This window comes from Heptranchias perlo, chromosome 19, assembly GCF_035084215.1.
Source record: "Heptranchias perlo isolate sHepPer1 chromosome 19, sHepPer1.hap1, whole genome shotgun sequence".
NCBI lineage: Eukaryota > Metazoa > Chordata > Chondrichthyes > Hexanchiformes > Hexanchidae > Heptranchias > Heptranchias perlo.
This window is the reverse complement of record NC_090343.1, coordinates 41,066,152-41,085,882: the sequence shown is the minus strand read 5'-3', so window position 1 is coordinate 41,085,882 and position 19,731 is coordinate 41,066,152. Positions and strand designations below refer to the sequence as shown.

The following is a 19,731-nucleotide window of genomic DNA, read 5'->3' as shown; positions in this document are numbered from 1 at the left end:
TGAGGAAATATTCAGGATAGCTCAATTTTAAATGCTGTGTCCATGCTCTTTGACGATACATTCATTTTTGGATTCGGGTGTTCCATGGTAGATAACTAAGATTCAACAAATTTTGGATCCATTAACAATACAAAATGCTCCCCTTTGAGAACTACTGCCATTAGAGACAACTATTTGGTAAATGTGCCAATGTAATGCCAGACTAAACCATTTAGGTGTCTACCTTTTTGTCTGGAACAACTGGCTGAGATCTGATTCAAAGAAAGCAGCTTATGCTCCCATTGGCAGCAACTGATGCTTTGAGAGGTTGGTTTTGCTATAAATTAAGGAAACTGAACAACTCAAACCACTGCAATTGCAAATTCCCTAAAGGAATAGGCTTCGCTTGATCTCCAATGACAGCAAACTCTTAATTGTATCTGGATGAAGAATGTGGAAGACATTCGTTTCACAAATTGATGAGCCAGTGATAGAGTAGCTGTTTTTTGACAGCCGCTATCTTATTGAGGTGAATTTTACCAGGTACATTTTGTCATTGGAACTGGAGTTTCCTCTTTTTAGTACAGTGTCACAAATATAAGCTTAGTGTTACTGTTGATTACTGCTTTATGCAGGTTGGAAAAACTAATCTTAATTCCTAATTTTGCATTAATAAAGTAGTTTTAATTAAACTCAACAAAAGGAAGGGTTCCCAAAATGTGTTTTGATTTTGTGTGCACATATTCAGTTTTTTTTGCATTTGCCATATCCAGAACATCGTAACATGCCAATGGCTGATGCCATGATCTTGGTTGCACGTAACTACGAGAGGTACAAGACTGAAACGCGTGAAAAAGAGCGGGAAGAGGTTGCAAGAAAGGCAGCTAAAATGGCAGACGAAGTAATCATGCGTGAACGGGAGCCTACCCAAGGTGGCCTGGAAGAGCGAGGCAATCCCCCCAGCATCCAGCCTCTGTTGAACCTGCTTGCTGATGGAAGATACCTTACCATAGAGGAAATTGACAAGATCATAGAATACCTGAGAGAGAAAAAGGAACGATTCCTTCGGGGAGGAGATTCCTTGCATGGTAACATTTATCACTTGTATATGAATGCTTGTAGCTGTTTAGATATTGATGTAAGAAGAATTGCAATTGGAGCCACTATTTTGCTTTAGCTGCTGTAACAGACTAGAACCACTGTCAATCCAACACAATTGTGTGTGCATAGTAAGGGTAGACCGTCCTTTTAAAGGGGAACAATGCTCGAGTGTATTGAATTTAAAGCCTAAAGCCTAAATCCTCCCCTAAAAATAAAGGGGGGTTACAAAAATTGCAGAGAATTTCAGTTCCCTTGAAGTAAATGTATTCTTCTGGTTTATATGTTACCTCGCAAAGGCCCACCATATCACATTTCCTTGTCAGAAATAACCTGCTTGGATGGTATATCTGGATGGGTGTCCAGCTGGTTATTGAGAAGTGGGATTGCTATCTTTTGTGATACTGGATTCAATCCTAAAGTTTTGAAGTTAAAAAATCAATTAAACATTATCAAGTTGGTGTAGCTTTAATTTTTTCCATTCTCCAATAGTAACTTCTGTGTTTAGAGATCTATATACTATGACGGATGTCGTGCTTGCAGGTAGTAAATTTGTTTGCATGTGGTAGTCAATTAGATTGCAACTAATGTTCAACCATTATCTGGATTTGCAAATCTTTTGGTTAAAAACATTTAAATGAATCTTTGCAGCTGCAAAAACTCCTTCCTACCACTGCTGATTTGCTTGGTGTTTAAACTCTGCTGCACAATATGGGCACTGATTCCTAAACTCTCAGCTATTGCCTGATTAGGAATTTGCACCATAGTATGCAGCAGAGTTAGATCCCTGTGCATACATTTCAAGAATAGTGAGCTATCGGAGGAAGGTGAGAGGACAGCATAAGGGGGGTGCAACTGTCCAACAGGTAGGAAAGAGAGCATTCCCACCAGGATCTTTGGTCACCAGACCTCTGGTTAAATTAATTGCATAATCTGATGTACAAAAGTAATTTATTATCTGATAGCTGTGATCTTCGTTCTGCTGCAAATTGAGATGGCTGTGCTTTAAAGATGTCTTATGTACCAATTTTTTTGACAGGATCTGTTCATAATCCAGCACCCCTGCCTAGACCAAACATGGGTTCCGCAGGAATGAACCCGCTTGATGCCCAGCAGTCACTACCAACCGCTCAGTCTTTGAAGGGAGGGCCGCAGGACACGCAAGCAACACAGCAGCAAGAGCTGCAAGCCAAGATTCTAAGCCTCTTCAACAGTGGAGCATCTGGCGCAAATACGAATACTGCAGGAACACAGGGCCCAGCTTATGGAAGCGCACTGAATGCCCAGCCTCAAAACCGAGCTGGCCAGCTTGGCCTCAGTAACTCTTCGTATCTTTCTCAAGCTCAGCAGCGCGTGACAGGTCCTAATTCACAACTTCCATCTTTAATGAGTCAAGCAGTTGCACCAAGAGCCACTGCCATTCGCTCACCTCTGCCTCAAACACAAGGTCTCTATGGCCAGCAGCAGCCTCGAGGTCCAACCCCCAATCAGTCAAGTGCTTTGTCTCAGGCCCAGAGATCTGGTGTTGCAACAGGTATAAACTTTGATAACCCTAGTGTGCAGAAAGCATTGGATACCCTGATTCAGAGTGGTCCATCTCTATCCCACTTGGTAAACCAGGCTTCTACCCAGGTGCCACGCCCTGGGCAGCCAATGAACCAGGCTTCTATGGCATCTTACCAGCGCCACTATTGAGCCTGGGGGGAGGGGGGGGGGATAAAGATGCCCTTATGGAAGAGCAGTCAGCACACCCACTGAACCCCTTTAAGGCTACCTGTTCAAACAGGTTTCATAAACAAATGTAGATTATTGAAAGTGCTTCATTAAAACATTGGTTGCTGTTGGGTTCAGGTGTGTTTAAAAAGTTATGTTTTTACAGTAACCAGGTAATGAGAAACTTTTATAAAGGCACTCTGAATTTATCTTGTAACTGTATATAAAAAACTACGTTTGTTCATGAACAAGGCCTTAATCGCAATCACTTGGTTTATGTTGACCTTGATCTTTTTAAAAAAAAAATTGAAATGTTAACCAGATGATTCTGTGTATTAAAGCATGATGCTGCAGTCTGAATCCAGTGTTTTTAAATGGATATTTCTAAAAATGTAACTGAAATCTGGGATAGTAGACCTCTTACTAAAGTAAACATGTTTTTATATTTTAATGTTTTGTCACTTTTTTTCTTTTATAATTAGATTCTAGGCCAGACAGGTTTTGTCATTGTCATAACGGTTCTGTAAAATTGACTTTTGTAAGTTTATGGTTTTCTGTTACATTTGTGATCCCCTTTCCCTTGTGTACACCCTCTGCAGCTGTGAGCAAGTGTTTTACATGCTTAATTTGTAGCCAGTGCCATTTGCAGTTGTGGAATGGTGGCTGTTGTATATTTCTTGGTAGTTCAATGTTTGAGTCACTACTTTCATCTGGTTTGTAAAGAATAAAGGTTTCTCTTCCATTTTTCCCCTTTGGTTGTCTGTGTATATATACTGTGGATGGGCAGGAAGTTACAAGAGTAATGGTAACAAAGTTTTCATATGTCCAAAACCTAAGCAAAGCATGGGAGGCAGAAATCCAGTGGCAACTCTTTGGGAACTTTGTCACCTTGCTGACATTCCATTATGACTAAAAGGAACTTTTTCTGAGATCGGTACAAGGAAGGTTAATGGAAGTGAAGTTGAATTTAGAGCAGCGACAAGAGAAAATAATGTGGGAGAGGCTGGTGGAGATTTTTTAAAATCAGACTTTCTTTTTGAAACTGTGTTGCTGAAATGCTTTAAATTAAATTGGTGGTAAGAGTTGTGAACTTTCATTACAATAACATTGGAATGGTAGGGTTTCAAGGGAATGTATCTAACCAAGTGTACAATATATCCAAGGCCAACCATGCAGAAGTTTGGGGGGGGGTGGTGTGGGGGGGGATGAATGTAGGCTGGTGCTTTGTCTCCTTTTTAAATAGAATCAAAATTTGAGGATGAAATGACTAAGGTTGCTTGATTTTAAATTGGAAAACCCTTGAGTTTGTGGTAGGGAGGAGCACATTTGACCTGCTTTACAATCTGTAAACCTTTAAAAATAAAGTGGTTACATTTGAAAATTCTGCACAAATAATGGCAGTGAAGTTGTCTGATTACCAACTGTTGAGGCTAACTAGTTTAACAATTGTATAGTGCAACAGTCTGGTAAGATTATCTGCTCTGGAGTGTCTTCAGATTACATGGATTAATTTGGCTGAATCAACTTTTTAAAATAAAATTCCTGGCTTTTCTCTTTGTGGTTTGTACAGTACATGAGAACAGACCATGGTAACTGGTCTTCCTTCCCTGCAGTAGTTCAGCTGAGAGCAAGAGATTCATGCTGCAGAGGATCACAGATGTAAGCCCATTTATCACTGGTCCTATTGACTGCTGTATAATCCAGTGTATAGTCATGATCAAGATGACCAGAAAGATTACAATTGTCTACCAGCCTTTAAATGGTGATGGCCAGGTGTGTGTTTGTCACCAGGTAGTTTGTGCACATTTATTGGAACATTGATTGGTACTGTCTTTTTCTGAATTATCTGACTGTTTTTACTTCCCTTCCCCTGTCGCATGCTATTGTTGAACAAAGAAGGCAGCTAGCTATATTATATTTAAATTTTCAGTAAAGTGTAATTGTTGCCATGTGAAATTTTGAAATGGGTGTGCTGTAGGCTTTTCCCTAACTCTGATTTTCAGTACAACTTAATGTGGTACAGGGAGCAATTGGAAACAATGGATTGAGGATTGGTGCAACAGTAGTGTTTTTTTTCCCTTTGTTTATTAGTATCGATATAGTAAATATATTCAGTGACAACATTGTATGCAATCTATGCCTGGTTATTTCCATCTGTGATCTAGATGTGAATCAGTCCTAAACTAATGGGAGAAAAGTCTTTCTATCTGTAAGGGCCATGTGTGAAATAAGTATGGAGGCCTCAACTCTATGGAGCTGTAATTTACACCAACCCGGTTTCTGTAGATGCAAATGTACACAGAAATGGTTATGATGCAAGGCCAATAAGTTTGGCTTGGATAGGAAATGGAAAATTCATTTGTGCATAAAGGGGTGTTCTGAGCTTGAGGGCTTCAGGGTATGTGACAGTAGAGGGAACATCAGTCTGATTCTTTGCTTGTGTAATATGAGTGCTTGATTCTTAGAAAAGGAAAAGCAAGATCAGACAAGAGTAGGGATAATGGTGCCAATTATAGGACAATGGAGGCATAAACAAATGTTAGCTTCCCCTTTTATTTTCTTGGGGTTGGACAGAGGGAGGAATGAGGCAGCTGTATTGTGGTTGAGGAGGGGGGAGGAGAAACTAAATGGCTGTGCTGCATTGCTACCTGTAACAGTGCCCCCTCATGATCGAAGGATAAGTGTTTCCCAACTGAGCTTGCTTGTTTGGGAGATTTATCTCAATCATGTATGTTGATAGACCGGTCAAGTGCCATGGCCTATGTCTTGCACATGATGACCAACAGCAATGATATAATTGCACAGAAGCCTCTTGTATCCCTTTTCTGGTAAAGCAGTGAGGCAATACTTTTATTCCTTCTGGCTCAACAGGGTATTATTTATGTTTCAGACACCCAGAATACTGTGTGGATAGCAGGACATGTGATCATCAGCCAGGCACGTGACAGAGCAGCCACCAAACCGTACGGGATCAATCTTGGCCTTGATAAACGTGGTTTTTCAGTTCATTGGCTGAGCACACCTGACCTGAGATGGCACCAGCTCCATGACCTATTATTGCATCACCTGGCACAACACCAGCCCCCAAAGTACCTGCTCATCCATTTGGGAGACAATGAGATAGGTTACATGCAGGGTAGTGATATAATATACATGGCAAAAGAGGTGCTAGGAGCACTGGAAGCACTATTACCAGAGACTATATTGGTGTGTTCAGAGTTGCTCCCACATCCTAAATGGGCTATTCAGGCTGGTGCTCTACTTGAGCATGTCAGGAAAACTATAAATGGGGTAATAAAACAATATATGGAAAACAAGGGTCAAAGATGCATAGAACACCCTTACTTTGACATCAAGCGTCAAGCTCTCTATGTTGGTACAGGAGATCACTTATCTGATGTTGGTTTAGATTTATTCAATAATACTTTGATGGACAGTCTGAAATACTACTTGAGGGAAGATCTGATGCACGGTAGCTAGTTTGTTTCCCACTTGATTGGCAGTCCCTCTCCTGTTACCTGGTGATCTTAACAAGTGGCTGCTACATTATTGGCCTGTCTACAGTTAAGTTGGTTCATCTGTCAGACAATATAGAGAGGGTTTGTCAAACTATCATCTTGGGCAGCTGCTGACACACCAAACAGATCAGTAGCCTAGGTACTGTCATGTTGACAAAATGAAAGTTGAAATGGGATGCAGTGAAATTGCAGCCACATGTATATTTGTTTAGTTAGTTTGAGAGAGCTTACAGATTAGCCCAGGAAAATTTTCATGCCTGTTGTCTGAATGGATTTTTATTTGTAATAAATGCAGGCTGTGGCCTTTCACCGTTAAGTGGTATTGTGTTTTTCATTTTGAAATGCAAGCTTTAATTCAAAATCAAACAGCTGTTTCAGAAGCAGGGGGCTGGTATGGGGGAATGCCAGTGCTGCTGGAGTATTTGCAAAGCTTTACATTAGTGTCTTGACCGCTTAACGCTGATAGTTGTATATATTTGGAATGTTTAAGTTACTCTGTGCAACCATTTTTTGGAGAGTGGGGAAAGAGGCGGGAAGAATTCAGGTTAGAAAATGCTAACAGCAAAGAAAAAGCTCTATAGTGAAGTACACATTTAGATTTGTAATGTTTAATTTTTGTTTAAATTAGGCATTAGCACAAAATTGCAGACTCTTTCTGAACAATTAGTCTTGCAAATTCAATAACAAAAACACTGGGCTATTGCACTTTTTAAAATAAAAACTTCACAAACACATGGAGGGAAAGAAAACACTAGGCATTACAATAGTAAAGGAAGCTCCTTTTTAAAGTAAGTAATCCCACCATTAACATTCATGAAATATTACATGCTTTCAACATATTAATGTTAACATTGCATTTGTCCATGTCAGTATGTAAGTCAGTCCTGGGGGTCAAAATCATGTAGGGTCTCCATGTGTAATAATTCATTGTAGGAAGCCTTTCCCAATACTAACTGACTGACTGCTTACTTTCTATTCAAAATTGGGAAAAAAATGAACAATTTAATTATGTTGACAGATACCCTTCCAATTTTGTTTTAAAACTTTGATTTGGTGGCCACAAATGTTGATCCAACAGCCAAAGCAGCAGAAGTAATTCATCTAGTGGTACCTACCCTTTAGCTGCCTGAGCAAGTCAAGATAGTCAAAGGCTGGTGGTGTAATAATTGGCTATATGACTAGATTAATATCCATGGAACTGATTATTCACCCTGAAATTGTTTCAGGCATCATGAATTGTAATCATCTCGCCGAAGCAAAAATAGAGTAATTACCATAGATCCTATAGATTTTATTCCAGTCTAAGATTGATTAGACCAACCACCATTTATATCTGAAAGCAGAAGTGTTTGTGTGGCTCACGACAATGTAGTTTGCCTGGATTGATGTTGATCAGTGTAAGTTGAGGATGATTTCAAACTCTGTGCTTACATACTTTTTCAGTACCAAAACGTAATCTTATGACTCTTGTTTCTTTGTTTTAGCCAGTCTGCATAATCACAAACTCAGTTCAGTTGGCTTTGGCTAGTCAGATTAGTTTTGATGTGTGCTGTGGTAGCCAGGCAAGTAGATGAAGCTGCTGCAATGTTCAGTAGAATAATGAAAATGTTAAGGGATTAGAAGGGTGAGCTTTGGTCAAAATGGCCTTTTCTTATACTTGAGTGCTATGTTCTTCCTCCTTCACATGGTACACTATTTGCAAATTGTTTGGACTAGAATAGACTTCTGCAGTACTTTTTCATACTTTTTTGTCAAATAATTACACATATGGTCCCTTCCAAAAATAAGAATAAAGGGTAATTTTGTGAGGCTTTGCTCCTAGCATGAAATCCTCAGTAGACTGGAGCAGAGGGCAGATTCTAACCTGAGATCCTGGCTAGGGAGACTTCACACCTGGAGAGGTACCTCCATAAGATTACACTGATTGTTTAAAATCAATTGATATTATGTTAGCAAAATTTGCAGGCTGACCAGTCAAACACTGGTTTGTATTGCACTGTTGGTATATAACTCATTCCTCCTCTTACCAACAAAATTAATCAACTGTAGTTGAGGTGATAGCTAGTCCTGTCTTATGAAAGAATGATGATTCTAGTCCCACCCCATGAAAGTATAATTATCCTATGAAGGAATAGTGATTCAGGCCCCATCTTAAATGAAGCAATAGTAATATTAGTACCTCATTACGAATTTCAGGTCTGTGCTAAGCATCAGTCAGTCCAGTCAGCTGCCCTTGTATTCTCTAAAATCCAACATATACCTTTACAGCCCAATATCTAGTTATACGATACAGAGCCCTTACCAATAAGAGCCTTTCTGTGTACTGGATTCTGTGATCTTGCACATGCCCCATGTGCATTCCTCCTATCTTCTAGAAGGTGGACTGTTAAGCACTTTAGTAAGATTAGGTCAATTGTAAACCAACATCTTACATGAAATACATGACTGAACAGAAAATACTGTTTTCATGGAAAGGTCTACCTATTTTCTAACACTCCTGGTAACATCAAAAATAATAAATTATGCAAACTTTCCCTTGAGATGGACCTACCTTCATGTTACTGAACTCACTGGCCCTAACTTTAGAAAAAGAGAGACTGTTCTGCCTTTTTCACTGTGCTGGGAGTAAAACCTCCAAAACCTACCACTGACAGATTTTCTTAACCTAGTGAGAGAAAAGGCTAAAAGCTTAACCCCTTTCCACCCCAGTTCTCTGTATTGAGGATTGGTTAATTGAGCTGCCAATCAAACCCTTCATGTGGGGGATGGGGGTTTTGGAAACACATTATCTGCACAGCTGGAATTTCTGTGCTCAATGAATGAAATCAACTCAACATTATACCCAGTTCCTCTCTGAAATATGCTAATGACCCTGCTCAATTTGAGACTACTCAATTCTACTAACTATTTCAACTGTTAACTAACCAAGTGCCCTAATCAACATTTGCAGATTGCTTGTATTTTGCTGGGAGTTAACACTTGGGCTAAATTTAACTTCATAGCAACATCGTAATATAAATTAACCCAATATCCCTTCTGGGTGAAATTGGCAAAAATCCTGAAATGTGACACACGAAGAAGTAATGATTACAGTCTAAGCCTTGAAGGAATAGTGGTTTCAGTCCTACCCTATTAAGGAAGAATTATTCTATTCCCCTTAATATGAAAGAATGGTCATTCCAGTTCTAGCCTTGGGTAGCACTTGAATCACTTTTTTTCAATGAAGAAATTGTGTTTCTGGCTCCACTCCAATAAGAAATAGTGATATCCAGTCCAACCCTATGAAGCAGTAGTGATTCTAAACCTATAGTGCTTTGCATCACACCATATGAAGCATTAGTAATAGCTGCTGCCATTCTATGAAAAGATGATAATTCTATTCCTGCTCTATGAAGGGATACTTTATTCTAGTCCTGATGTGGAGATGCCGGTGATGGACTGGGGTGGACAAATGTAAGGAGTCGTACAACACCAGGTTATCGTCCAACAGCTTTATTTGAAATCACAAGCTTTCGGAGCTTTGCTCTTTCGTCAGGTGAGTGTAGGGTTCCATAAAGGCTCTGACTATATATGCTGTGCCTTTATGGAACCCTACACTCACCTGACGAAGGAGCAAAGCTCCGAAAGCTTGTGATTTCAAATAAAGCTGTTGGACGATAACCTGGTGTTGTACGACTCCTTACAATTATTCTAGTCCCACTTAGAAAGGAATAATAACATTTAGTTCCACCCTATGAAGGAGCAGTGATTCCCATCCTAACACCAAATAAATAGTGATTCTAGTCCCACTCTATGAAGACATAGTAATCCCAATCTATGAAGGGATAATTCTACTTCCACCCTATGACGAAATGGGGATTCTAGTCCCACCCTATGAATGAATGCTATGAAGGAATAGTAATATCTAGGGTCGACCCTATGAAAAAACACTCTGGTCCCACTTATTGAAATTAATAGTGATTATAGTTCCACCCTATTGAGGTATATTGATTCTAGCGTCACTTTATGAAGGAATAGTAATTCTAGTGCCACCCAATGAAGGAATAGTGATTCCAGTACTACCTCGTCAAGGAATAGTAATAGTAGAGGAACTGGATATAATAGAGTTGATTTCATTCATTGAGTACAGCAGGAATTTTAGTTGTCCAGTAATGGTTCAAGCCTACAAAGGAATAGTGATTCAAATCCCATCTTTTGAAACAATAATATGCCCTGTCCCACTCTGAAGAAATAAAGATTCCAGTTCCATAGTATAAAGGGAAAGTGATTGTATTCCCAACCTATGAAAGGGCAATGGCCTTTGGTCCCACCATGGTTAGAAATTGTCATGACCACTCCCATCGGGTGGCCTTCCATGGGAAATAGCTAGATTGGTACAGTTTGTAAAATACTGTTGGGAGAAACCCCTACATAGCACAAGGACTGGCTGGAAATTGCCGAGGATGAATATACCTGCTGTGGCAAAGAAGTGGCAATGTTTTCAGATAATTGGAAGACTATGAACATTGAGGTCTCATCTTGTTTGGCACATGTTGCAACTTATTTGAGATTCATTGCTTTCTGTAGTACATAATCTCTTGTTTCATTTCACATGGGTTTCATTAATTAGCTAATACCATAAACTGAGTCTTGTAAACAGTGCAGGAAGACTGAAAGTATTGCTCCTTTCTGGCTAAATCATGTCTTACTGAAACAGCTCAAATTTACTTAAGTTTGCATAATAAATATTCTTAAGAGACAGTATCTCTTATTGCTGGCTGTAGGTACACAAGTTATAAGAAAGTTATCAAGTATAACAGCTATATAACATCCTAATTATTTCAGCCTTCCAAAATATTATTTTACAGTCTTTATTAAAATGTGCAGGATCCATTTACTTTCTGACAGTTTGCTTACAAGTTGAAAAATGCATGCAGTCAACCTTTGGACAGCAAGATGTACCACAGCACAGAAATACACACTAGGGAATACACAGGCATCCAGACTCTGAAGTTCCTCTTTACATTAAATAATTTAAGGGTGCAAAAACTCAAAAGACAGTGGAATAATACACAAGCACAATCATCAATGTATGCTTTGTTTCTTAATTTTTTTAATACATCTTTTTGTATAGACTAACAAATCTGGTGCTCCCGTTATAAAGAGACAGTACCTTTTTTTCTTAGCTTGTCTTGACAACAGTTCAGAATTAATGGAACTGACCACACTTCAATTAACTGTATGACCCTTCGATCATGCTTTAGAGTAAGGAACCCTTTGAGAGAGATGATCATGTTTTTTAACTAAAGAATGACTTGAAGGGCCAGACATATATAGAATCTAGAGTGTTATGTTTTAAGGATACAATGTTCCAAAAGTTGGCATATGTTTTATCCCATTGAACAGTTGGTCCTTAACTTGTGTATTTGTTTACTTGTGTGTATATGGCTATTTTTATTAATTGGTCTGTAACTTTACTGCAGTTGCTAGTGACTAGAAACAAACAACCCTGAAGATGTGCCACAATTATCTAAGGGTCTGAAAGCAAGTACTTAAACTGAGTTGTTTAATTTAAAGAACTAATGACACAACGTTATTTAGATAATACTTGGTTAACATTAGCCTACCAACTACACCCAATCATTATCAAAACATGATCCACAGATTATCAGTAACTACCTAATGTTACAGCATATGAACTGTGACTGATAGTGATACTCATGAGAAATTACAGTCTGCAGGAGACTATTCCTTGCAGCAACAACTGGTTGTAGGTTATTTATCTAAAGCCATCAACTGTAGATACCACTACAGCTACATTAACTTATACCATTAGCACACCCTGCAGCACCAGTCTTTTCTTCCCTTTCAGTAATACGTGTTCAGGGCACTCAGTTTTCTTTTAATGTTAGCCAATCAAAAGAAATATGGTTTGTTTAATATCTGCTAAAGACCTGTAATGATTACAGATTTTGGCAATTGCAATCGATGCATGTCTGTAATTAATAAGAATAGCCATACATGTTTTGTTTATCTTATTTGTGGCTCTCCCCGCATAGTTCCCCTTACACTTATCAAAGTTGTGAAGTGGGTGTTTCACCAGAAAGACTCAGTCTCAGTACAAAAGCAGTTGCTGAAAGGCAGCTGGAAAGTAGGGATGAGCAAAATATTTTTGATTTGACAAGCTCCTTGTTCCCAATTTTCCTTCCCCGGCTCCTTAGAATAAATGTTTATAATGAAACAATCTTACTTTACAGTATATTGGTTTATTTTCAAGAAGGAAAACAAACCCCCTAGCAGGGATAAAATACGAAAATACTGCAATGTAGATTTTTTTTGTAGAATTGTCAGGTAATTTTAAAAAGCGGAGGCAGTAAATAGGGACTCGTGATTTTTTTTATTGGCAATTGAGACTAAGGTGAGTGAGAATATCCTTCCTCGATGATGCAACATCACAGCATTTTGGTCAACACCCATTTCATACAACTCATTTCATTCGTTACTCAGACTGTAAATTCAGTCTGGAACTGCTAATGATTATAGTCGGATATCTGATTCACAAATATGAAACCCGAGTCAATTTTTTTAGGGCAGGCGAGGAGAACGGATTAAAGCTTCCCTGACCGTTTACGGAAGGATATGTCTGCTGCATTTCTGCAAAGGATGTGACAAGAAGCCGGTGGGAAATGATCTTGACATTCGTTAACATGTAAACCAACCAATAAAAAACTGATTAAAAAGTAAAGCATTTTACTTTTGAATGATGCGCGAACACTTGTAAATAGCTTAGCATAAAGTCACATCGGAATGAAAAGCAAGGGAGTTGGTATTTTGCATATTACCCTTTTTTGTGCATTTAGTTAAAACTACGACCAAACAATATCATTTGAGAAAAGTAAGTTAATGTTATTAAGGTAAACACAATGAAATATAAACACTTGGCTCTCTCTCTCTCCCTCTCCCCACACCTACCCAGAACACCGACAGTGATATACAAGACAGATCGCTGAAACCGGCTTTGTTCGTTGGTACAGCAGGAAATGACACAATACAAACATTCCCATTCATTTTAGTGACATTCTCCAGTGATAAGAGATTTTAAAAAAGTAAATACTCTAACTACAACACCTAGCACGTTATAAGATTGACTAAAGGAAGCAGAAATATATACTTCAAACACAATTCTATAAACTAACCTTACATTTATTTTAAAGATCGTGTTTGAATTATAGATTTAGATACTTTTTTTATAGTTAAATCTGGCAATGACCATTCAGTGGCTGATATCCGAGTGACATTACTGTATCTGAGTCGCCAAACCAAAGCTGCGTGAACTGGACCGCATTGTAGCAACAGACCGTAGGACTTTTTGAATGGAGTTAATTAAATCAGTAGAAAGCATCTGGTGAGTAAACAACACCCAAATCTCAAAGGTGCCCATCCGTTCTCATTTTAGGATAAACGCCTGAATGTTCATGACATGTGGTTTGTTTTGTTCAGATTCCTGCGTGGACTGCAATAAATTATTTTACACTGTGCATCATTTTAGAGAAGTTTGTTCTCTTTGACTTATTTTATTAATCTGCCTTGATGAAAAATCACATCAAAGTGTCTATCGCATATGGAGAATGGTCAGTTCAATAAAACTTACAAATGCCAGAAAAGTAAATTAGATTGGTCGCCTACAAACTTTGTTTAACGATGAAGCGTTAATGAGGATGTAGAGTTTTTCCTACACTGAAGAACCTTAGCCAGAAAACATTGGAAGTGCAGAACCTGTAAGTGCGGTTAGAATCTGTCCAGTAAATACCTGTGTACTGTTAGAATCTGTCCAGTAAATACATGTGTACTGTTAGAATCTGTCCAGTAAATACCTGTGGATATTGTTAGAATCTGTCCAGTAAATACCTGTGTACTGTTAGAATCTGTCCAGTAAATACATGTGTACTGTTAGAATCTGTCCAGTAAATACCTGTGTACTGTTAGAATCTGTCCAGTAAATACCTGTGGGTATTGTTAGAATCTGTCCAGTAAATACCTGTGTACTGTTAGAATCTGTCCAGTAAATACCTGTGGGTATTGTTAGAATCTGTCCAGTAAATACCCGTGGGTATTGTCAGAAACGCTTCAGTAAATACCTGTGGATATTGTTAGAATCTGTCCAGTAAATACCTGTGTACTGTTAGAATCTGTCCAGTAAATACCTGTGCACTGTTAGAATCTGTCCAGTAAATACCTGTGTACTGTTAGAATCTGTCCAATAAATACCTGTGCGTACTGTTAGAATCTGTCCAGTAAATACCTGTGGGTATTGTCAGAAACGCTTCAGTAAATACCTGTGGGTATTGTTAGAATTTGTCCAGTAAATACCTGTGGGTATTGTTAGAATCTGTCCAGTAAATGCCTGTGGGTATTGTTAGAATTTGTCCAGTAAATACCTGTGGGTATTGTTAGAATCTGTCCAGTAAATGCCTGTGGGTATTGTTAGAATCTGTCCAGTAAATACCTGTGGGTATTGTTAGAATCTGTCCAGTAAATGCCTGTGGGTATTGTTAGAATCTGTCCAGTAAATACCTGTGGGTATTGTCAGAAACGCTTCAGTAAATACCTGTGGGTATTGTTAGAATCTGTCCAGTAAATGCCTGTGGGTATTGTTAGAATCTGTCCAGTAAATGCCTGTTGGTACTGTTAGAATCTGTCCAGTAAATGCCTGTGGGTATTGTTAGAATCTGTCCAGTAAATATATGTGGGTATTGTTAGAATCTGTCCAGTAAATGCCTGTGGGTATTGTTAGAATCTGTCCAGTAAATACCTGTGGGTATTGTTAGAATCTGTCCAGTAAATACCTGTGGGTATTGTTAGAATCTGTCCAGTAAATACCTGTGGGTATTGTTAGAATCTGTCCAGTAAATACCTGTGGGTATTGTTAGAATCTGTCCAGTAAATACCTGTGGGTATTGTTAGAATCTGTCCAGTAAATACCTGTGGGTATTGTTAGAATCTGTCCAGTAAATACCTGTGGGTATTGTTAGAATCTGTCCAGTAAATACCTGTGCGTATTGTTAGAATCTGTCCAGTAAATGCCTGTGCATATTGTTAGAATCTGTCCAGTAAATACCTGTGGGTATTGTTAGAATCTGTCCAGTAAATACCTGTGGGTATTGTTAGAATCTGTCCAGTAAATACCTGTGGGTATTGTTAGAATCTGTCCAGTAAATACCTGTGTATTGTTAGAATCTGTCCAGTAAATACCTGTGCATATTGTTAGAATCTGTCCAGTAAATGCCTGTGGGTATTGTTAGAATCTGTCCAGTAAATGCCTGTTGGTATTGTTAGAATCTGTCCAGTAAATACCTGTGGGTATTGTTAGAATCTGTCCAGTAAATACCTGTGGGTATTGTTAGAATCTGTCCAGTAAATGCCTGTTGGTATTGTTAGAATCTGTCCAGTAAATACCTGTGCGTATTGTTAGAATCTGTCCAGTAAATGCCTGTGGGTATTGTTAGAATCTGTCCAGTAAATGCCTGTTGGTATTGTTAGAATCTGTCCAGTAAATGCCTGTTGGTATTGTTAGAATCTGTCCAGTAAATGCCTGTGCGTATTGTTAGAATCTGTCCAGTAAATACCTGTGCGTATTGTTAGAATCTGTCCAGTAAATACCTTTGCGTATTGTTAGAATCTGTCCAGTAAATGCCTGTGCGTATTGTTAGAATCTGTCCAGTAAATACCTGTGCGTATTGTTAGAATCTGTCCAGTAAATACCTGTGGGTATTGTTAGAATCTGTCCAGTAAATGCCTGTTGGTATTGTTAGAATCTGTCCAGTAAATACCTGTGCGTATTGTTAGAATCTGTCCAGTAAATACCTGTGGGTATTGTTAGAATCTGTCCAGTAAATACCTGTGCGTATTGTTAGAATCTGTCCAGTAAATGCCTGTGCGTATTGTTAGAATCTGTCCAGTAAATACCTGTGCGTATTGTTAGAATCTGTCCAGTAAATACCTGTGCGTATTGTTAGAATCTGTCCAGTAAATACCTGTGCGTATTGTTAGAATCTGTCCAGTAAATGCCTGTGGGTATTGTTAGAATCTGTCCAGTAAATACCTGTGCGTATTGTTAGAATCTGTCCAGTAAATACCTGTGGGTATTGTTAGAATCTGTCCAGTAAATACCTGTGGGTATTGTTAGAATCTGTCCAGTAAATATATGTCTTTATAATTAGAAATTGTCAAATAAATACTTCTAAGTACTGTTTGAAACTGGCCAATAAAATACCTTTAAATACTGTTAGAAACTGTTGAGTAATTACCCATAAGTACAGTTAGTTACAGGCCAGTAAATACCTCTAAGTACTTTTAGAAGCTGTCTCGTAAATAGCTTTAAGTGCTGTTAGAAATTGGCTGGTAAAATCCTATCGATACTGGTCACTGTAATACCTGTACTTAAAGTTAGAAACTTGCCTGTAAAATGACTGCAAGAACTATCAGAAACTGTCCAGTAAAGTACCAGTAAGGAAAATTATAAACAGGCCAGATAAAATTAAACAGAAAGCCTTCATTTGTTTTCTTTTAATTTGAATGATGGTAGACTTCACTCAACCTGCCATGGAAATAGAATGGATTTTGATTGACAGTTTACATTCCAGGCACCTCTGCTCTTTGAGTTTGTTGTATGGATTGGGCAGAGCTCCAGATTGGTCAGAATTGCATTTACCATTTATTGACTTTAAGGAAGTTTAGGCTAAAATTTTAGCACTTTGGTCTACTGATTTGAAATTCTGAAAATTTCTTGGACGATTTATCTCACTATTTTGACCTTGGCTCCTGCTTCTGCGGTACCCTGACAATGTTGGGTGTTACGCATGCGTTATTGCTTGCACATTTCCAGACCTGAGTCATTCTGGGTCAGACATGCACTACTGGTGCCATATGCCACTAGAGCACCACTGCAATGCCTTATATCCATTTTGCGAGAAGCCATTGATAATTCAGTGCGTCCTGCAGGAATTATAATGAATTTAATAAGAACTAACACTTTAATTATATTGTGTTGCATCTTCCATTGACTTAAAAACAAAATGAGTTAATGATACATTGAAAAATGCAAAGACAGCATGAATGTGATTATTGATGCTGCTGATATCAGAAGGAAAAATGTTTTGATGTATGAAATCTAAAAAAGATTGTGTTTGGTTTATTTTGGATAATGACTATTGCCAAAGAGCTCCAATTTTTTTTAAAGACACAAATTTCATTTTTTAATTTAACTATTCAAATAATAGACAATAAAATATGGGACCTAATATATGAGAAAAATATTGAAATAGGGTCTAAAGCATTTTGGTGACACCATGTGGCCACAAAATGTATAGCATCATTACTTCAATTCTTTGTCCCTCAATGAGTATTTAAATACCTCTTTGGTAGAACACATCTTCCCCGGTGAAGGCGAAAGATTAAAAAGAAAATTCTGAAATCTGAGAAAGAATCAACTTAAAAAGGTGTTTTTTTTGCAGAGAAAAGCTAGAAGGTGCCTTGGAAATTAATGTTATCTGGTGTTTCCTTGCTCGTCAGATTATCAACCGAACACTAATCCTCAATAAATATCAGTCTCTATCTTTTTCTTTTTCAAATGAGTGTGTGTTTGAACGTTAAACATTTATATTGCTGAATATTAATTGCAGTCCTCATGTTACGCACCGGTCTAGACCAGAATTTTATTTTGATAATCAGCTATCACTGAAATTCAAGTCTTAAACTTCAGTGTCTTAGATCACACCTGACTTCTACAAAACTGTACCTCTACTGAATGAGTGTCTGGCTGTGGTCAGTCATGGCTTTGCCTTCAGTTTGCCCTGTTCTGATCGGATAAGGCATCGATTTCCCCGATAAGATGCACTGAATGGTCAAAAACTAAATACTGCTAATGTCATTTGTAGCAATACGTTGAAATGCATACAATATGTACAAAATTATCATCAAAGGGAAATGCTCACAAGACACAGCTTTTAAATGCTTATGAGCGAGCTGCCAAAGCCATCATTCTCATATTATATGATGTCATTTAAATTTTGCAAATGATTTCAGTTTATCGAGTAAAACAATTGACATCAGCTCCAAATCACGAACAATCAATTTGATATGTTAAGGAGTGAACAATGAAACAAATAAATATTTTATAATACGGTACGATACATGCTAATCATTTGCATGTCAGGGTTTTTAATTAATAGACAGAATTTCCTAGCGGAAATGTTTAACTTCAGAACGTTGCAATAAATGATTGCTTTATAAGTTCCCTAGCTTCGCACAACATCTTGAATAATATAGCTCAGCCCTTCTTGCAGCTTACAGTAATTTACTATTTATAACTTAGTTAGAAAACAACTGTATGTACACAACCTGCAATAACTGAATATCCTTTACCTTTAGGGTCAGTGAAAAATGCTTCTTATCTGCGAAAATATATTCATATTGCTCATAATTATTTTTTCCCCTCAATTCCTTCCAGACAAAAAGTAATCACAACTTCTTTAAGAAGTCTAGATATGTTAAAACTGATGTTAATTTTATTTATTGATATTTTGAAGTGCAGGCTACAAAACCTTAAGTGTTCTGAAGCAATGTTATTGGAGAATGCACATCTCAGCTAATTATGGTGCGTGTAACAGACAATGGATTGGAATGTTTGCACATCTATTTAACTAGTCCAATTAACCCTTAGACCATTGGGGAACTCTTGTCTTGCGGAAACAAGCACTAATATTACAGTTACCCAAACATTAGGAGTAGCATTATTATTGTAATACTAACCCTATACAACCAAAACAAACACTAACAAAGTGAAATAACAATAAAGCATTTTGAACATTATATCTGCTAACCCTAGCTTCTCTTCCCCATATTATGTTTATTTTATTTTACTTTAACTTTATTTTTATCTAATATATCATATTCTATCTATTTTACACCCCCCCTTAAAAATAAATAATTTTATTTTCTGCTTCCATCTGCCTCGGTTCCATTTTGGAAACGGAACTTACTTTGAACAGAATTTGAATCGGATGGAACACAATTCAAAAGGCTAGTTTTTCAACCATTCGTGACCTGGATGTTTGGAGATTAACAAGGCTGCATCACAGACGCAAGCAAGTCAACCTTTAGTGCCATGTTCTAGTGTGCAATAGAGCAGTAACGGCACTGGTGAACTATCCAGTCCACAGCCTGACAGCCAGACCATGAAATAATCCACCCGTGACGTACCAAGGGTTAAATTGTAAATAGTATGTAAATAGAAAGTTTTGTCTGGTCATGTGAATGCTGCTGTTTTGAGTATGTAGCTATATGCCCTATAACTGCTTACTTACACCTACAGAGTCTCCATGTACACTAATGATAGTCTTAAAAGTGTTCAGAGATCCTAAGTGTTTTCTAATATTGCAACTTG

The 19,731-nt window shown here is 38.0% G+C and overlaps 1 protein-coding gene across 5 annotated transcripts in view; it reads left to right on the top strand.

Moving 5' to 3' along the window:
- The window catches only part of LOC137335320 (nuclear receptor coactivator 5-like), a 42,150-nt gene extending 35,526 nt beyond the window's left edge, over positions 1-6,624 (top strand). For all 5 annotated transcript variants that reach the window (XM_068000638.1, XM_068000634.1, XM_068000637.1 and 2 more), the window contains 3 exons: positions 753-1,067; positions 2,117-2,611; positions 5,681-6,624. In XM_068000638.1, coding sequence (XP_067856739.1) covers positions 753-1,067; positions 2,117-2,611; positions 5,681-6,270 — 1,400 coding nt within the window. In that variant the 3' untranslated portion in view covers positions 6,271-6,624. The remainder of the gene's footprint in view (positions 1-752; positions 1,068-2,116; positions 2,612-5,680) is intronic.
- The last annotated feature ends 13,107 nt before the right edge of the window (positions 6,625-19,731 follow it).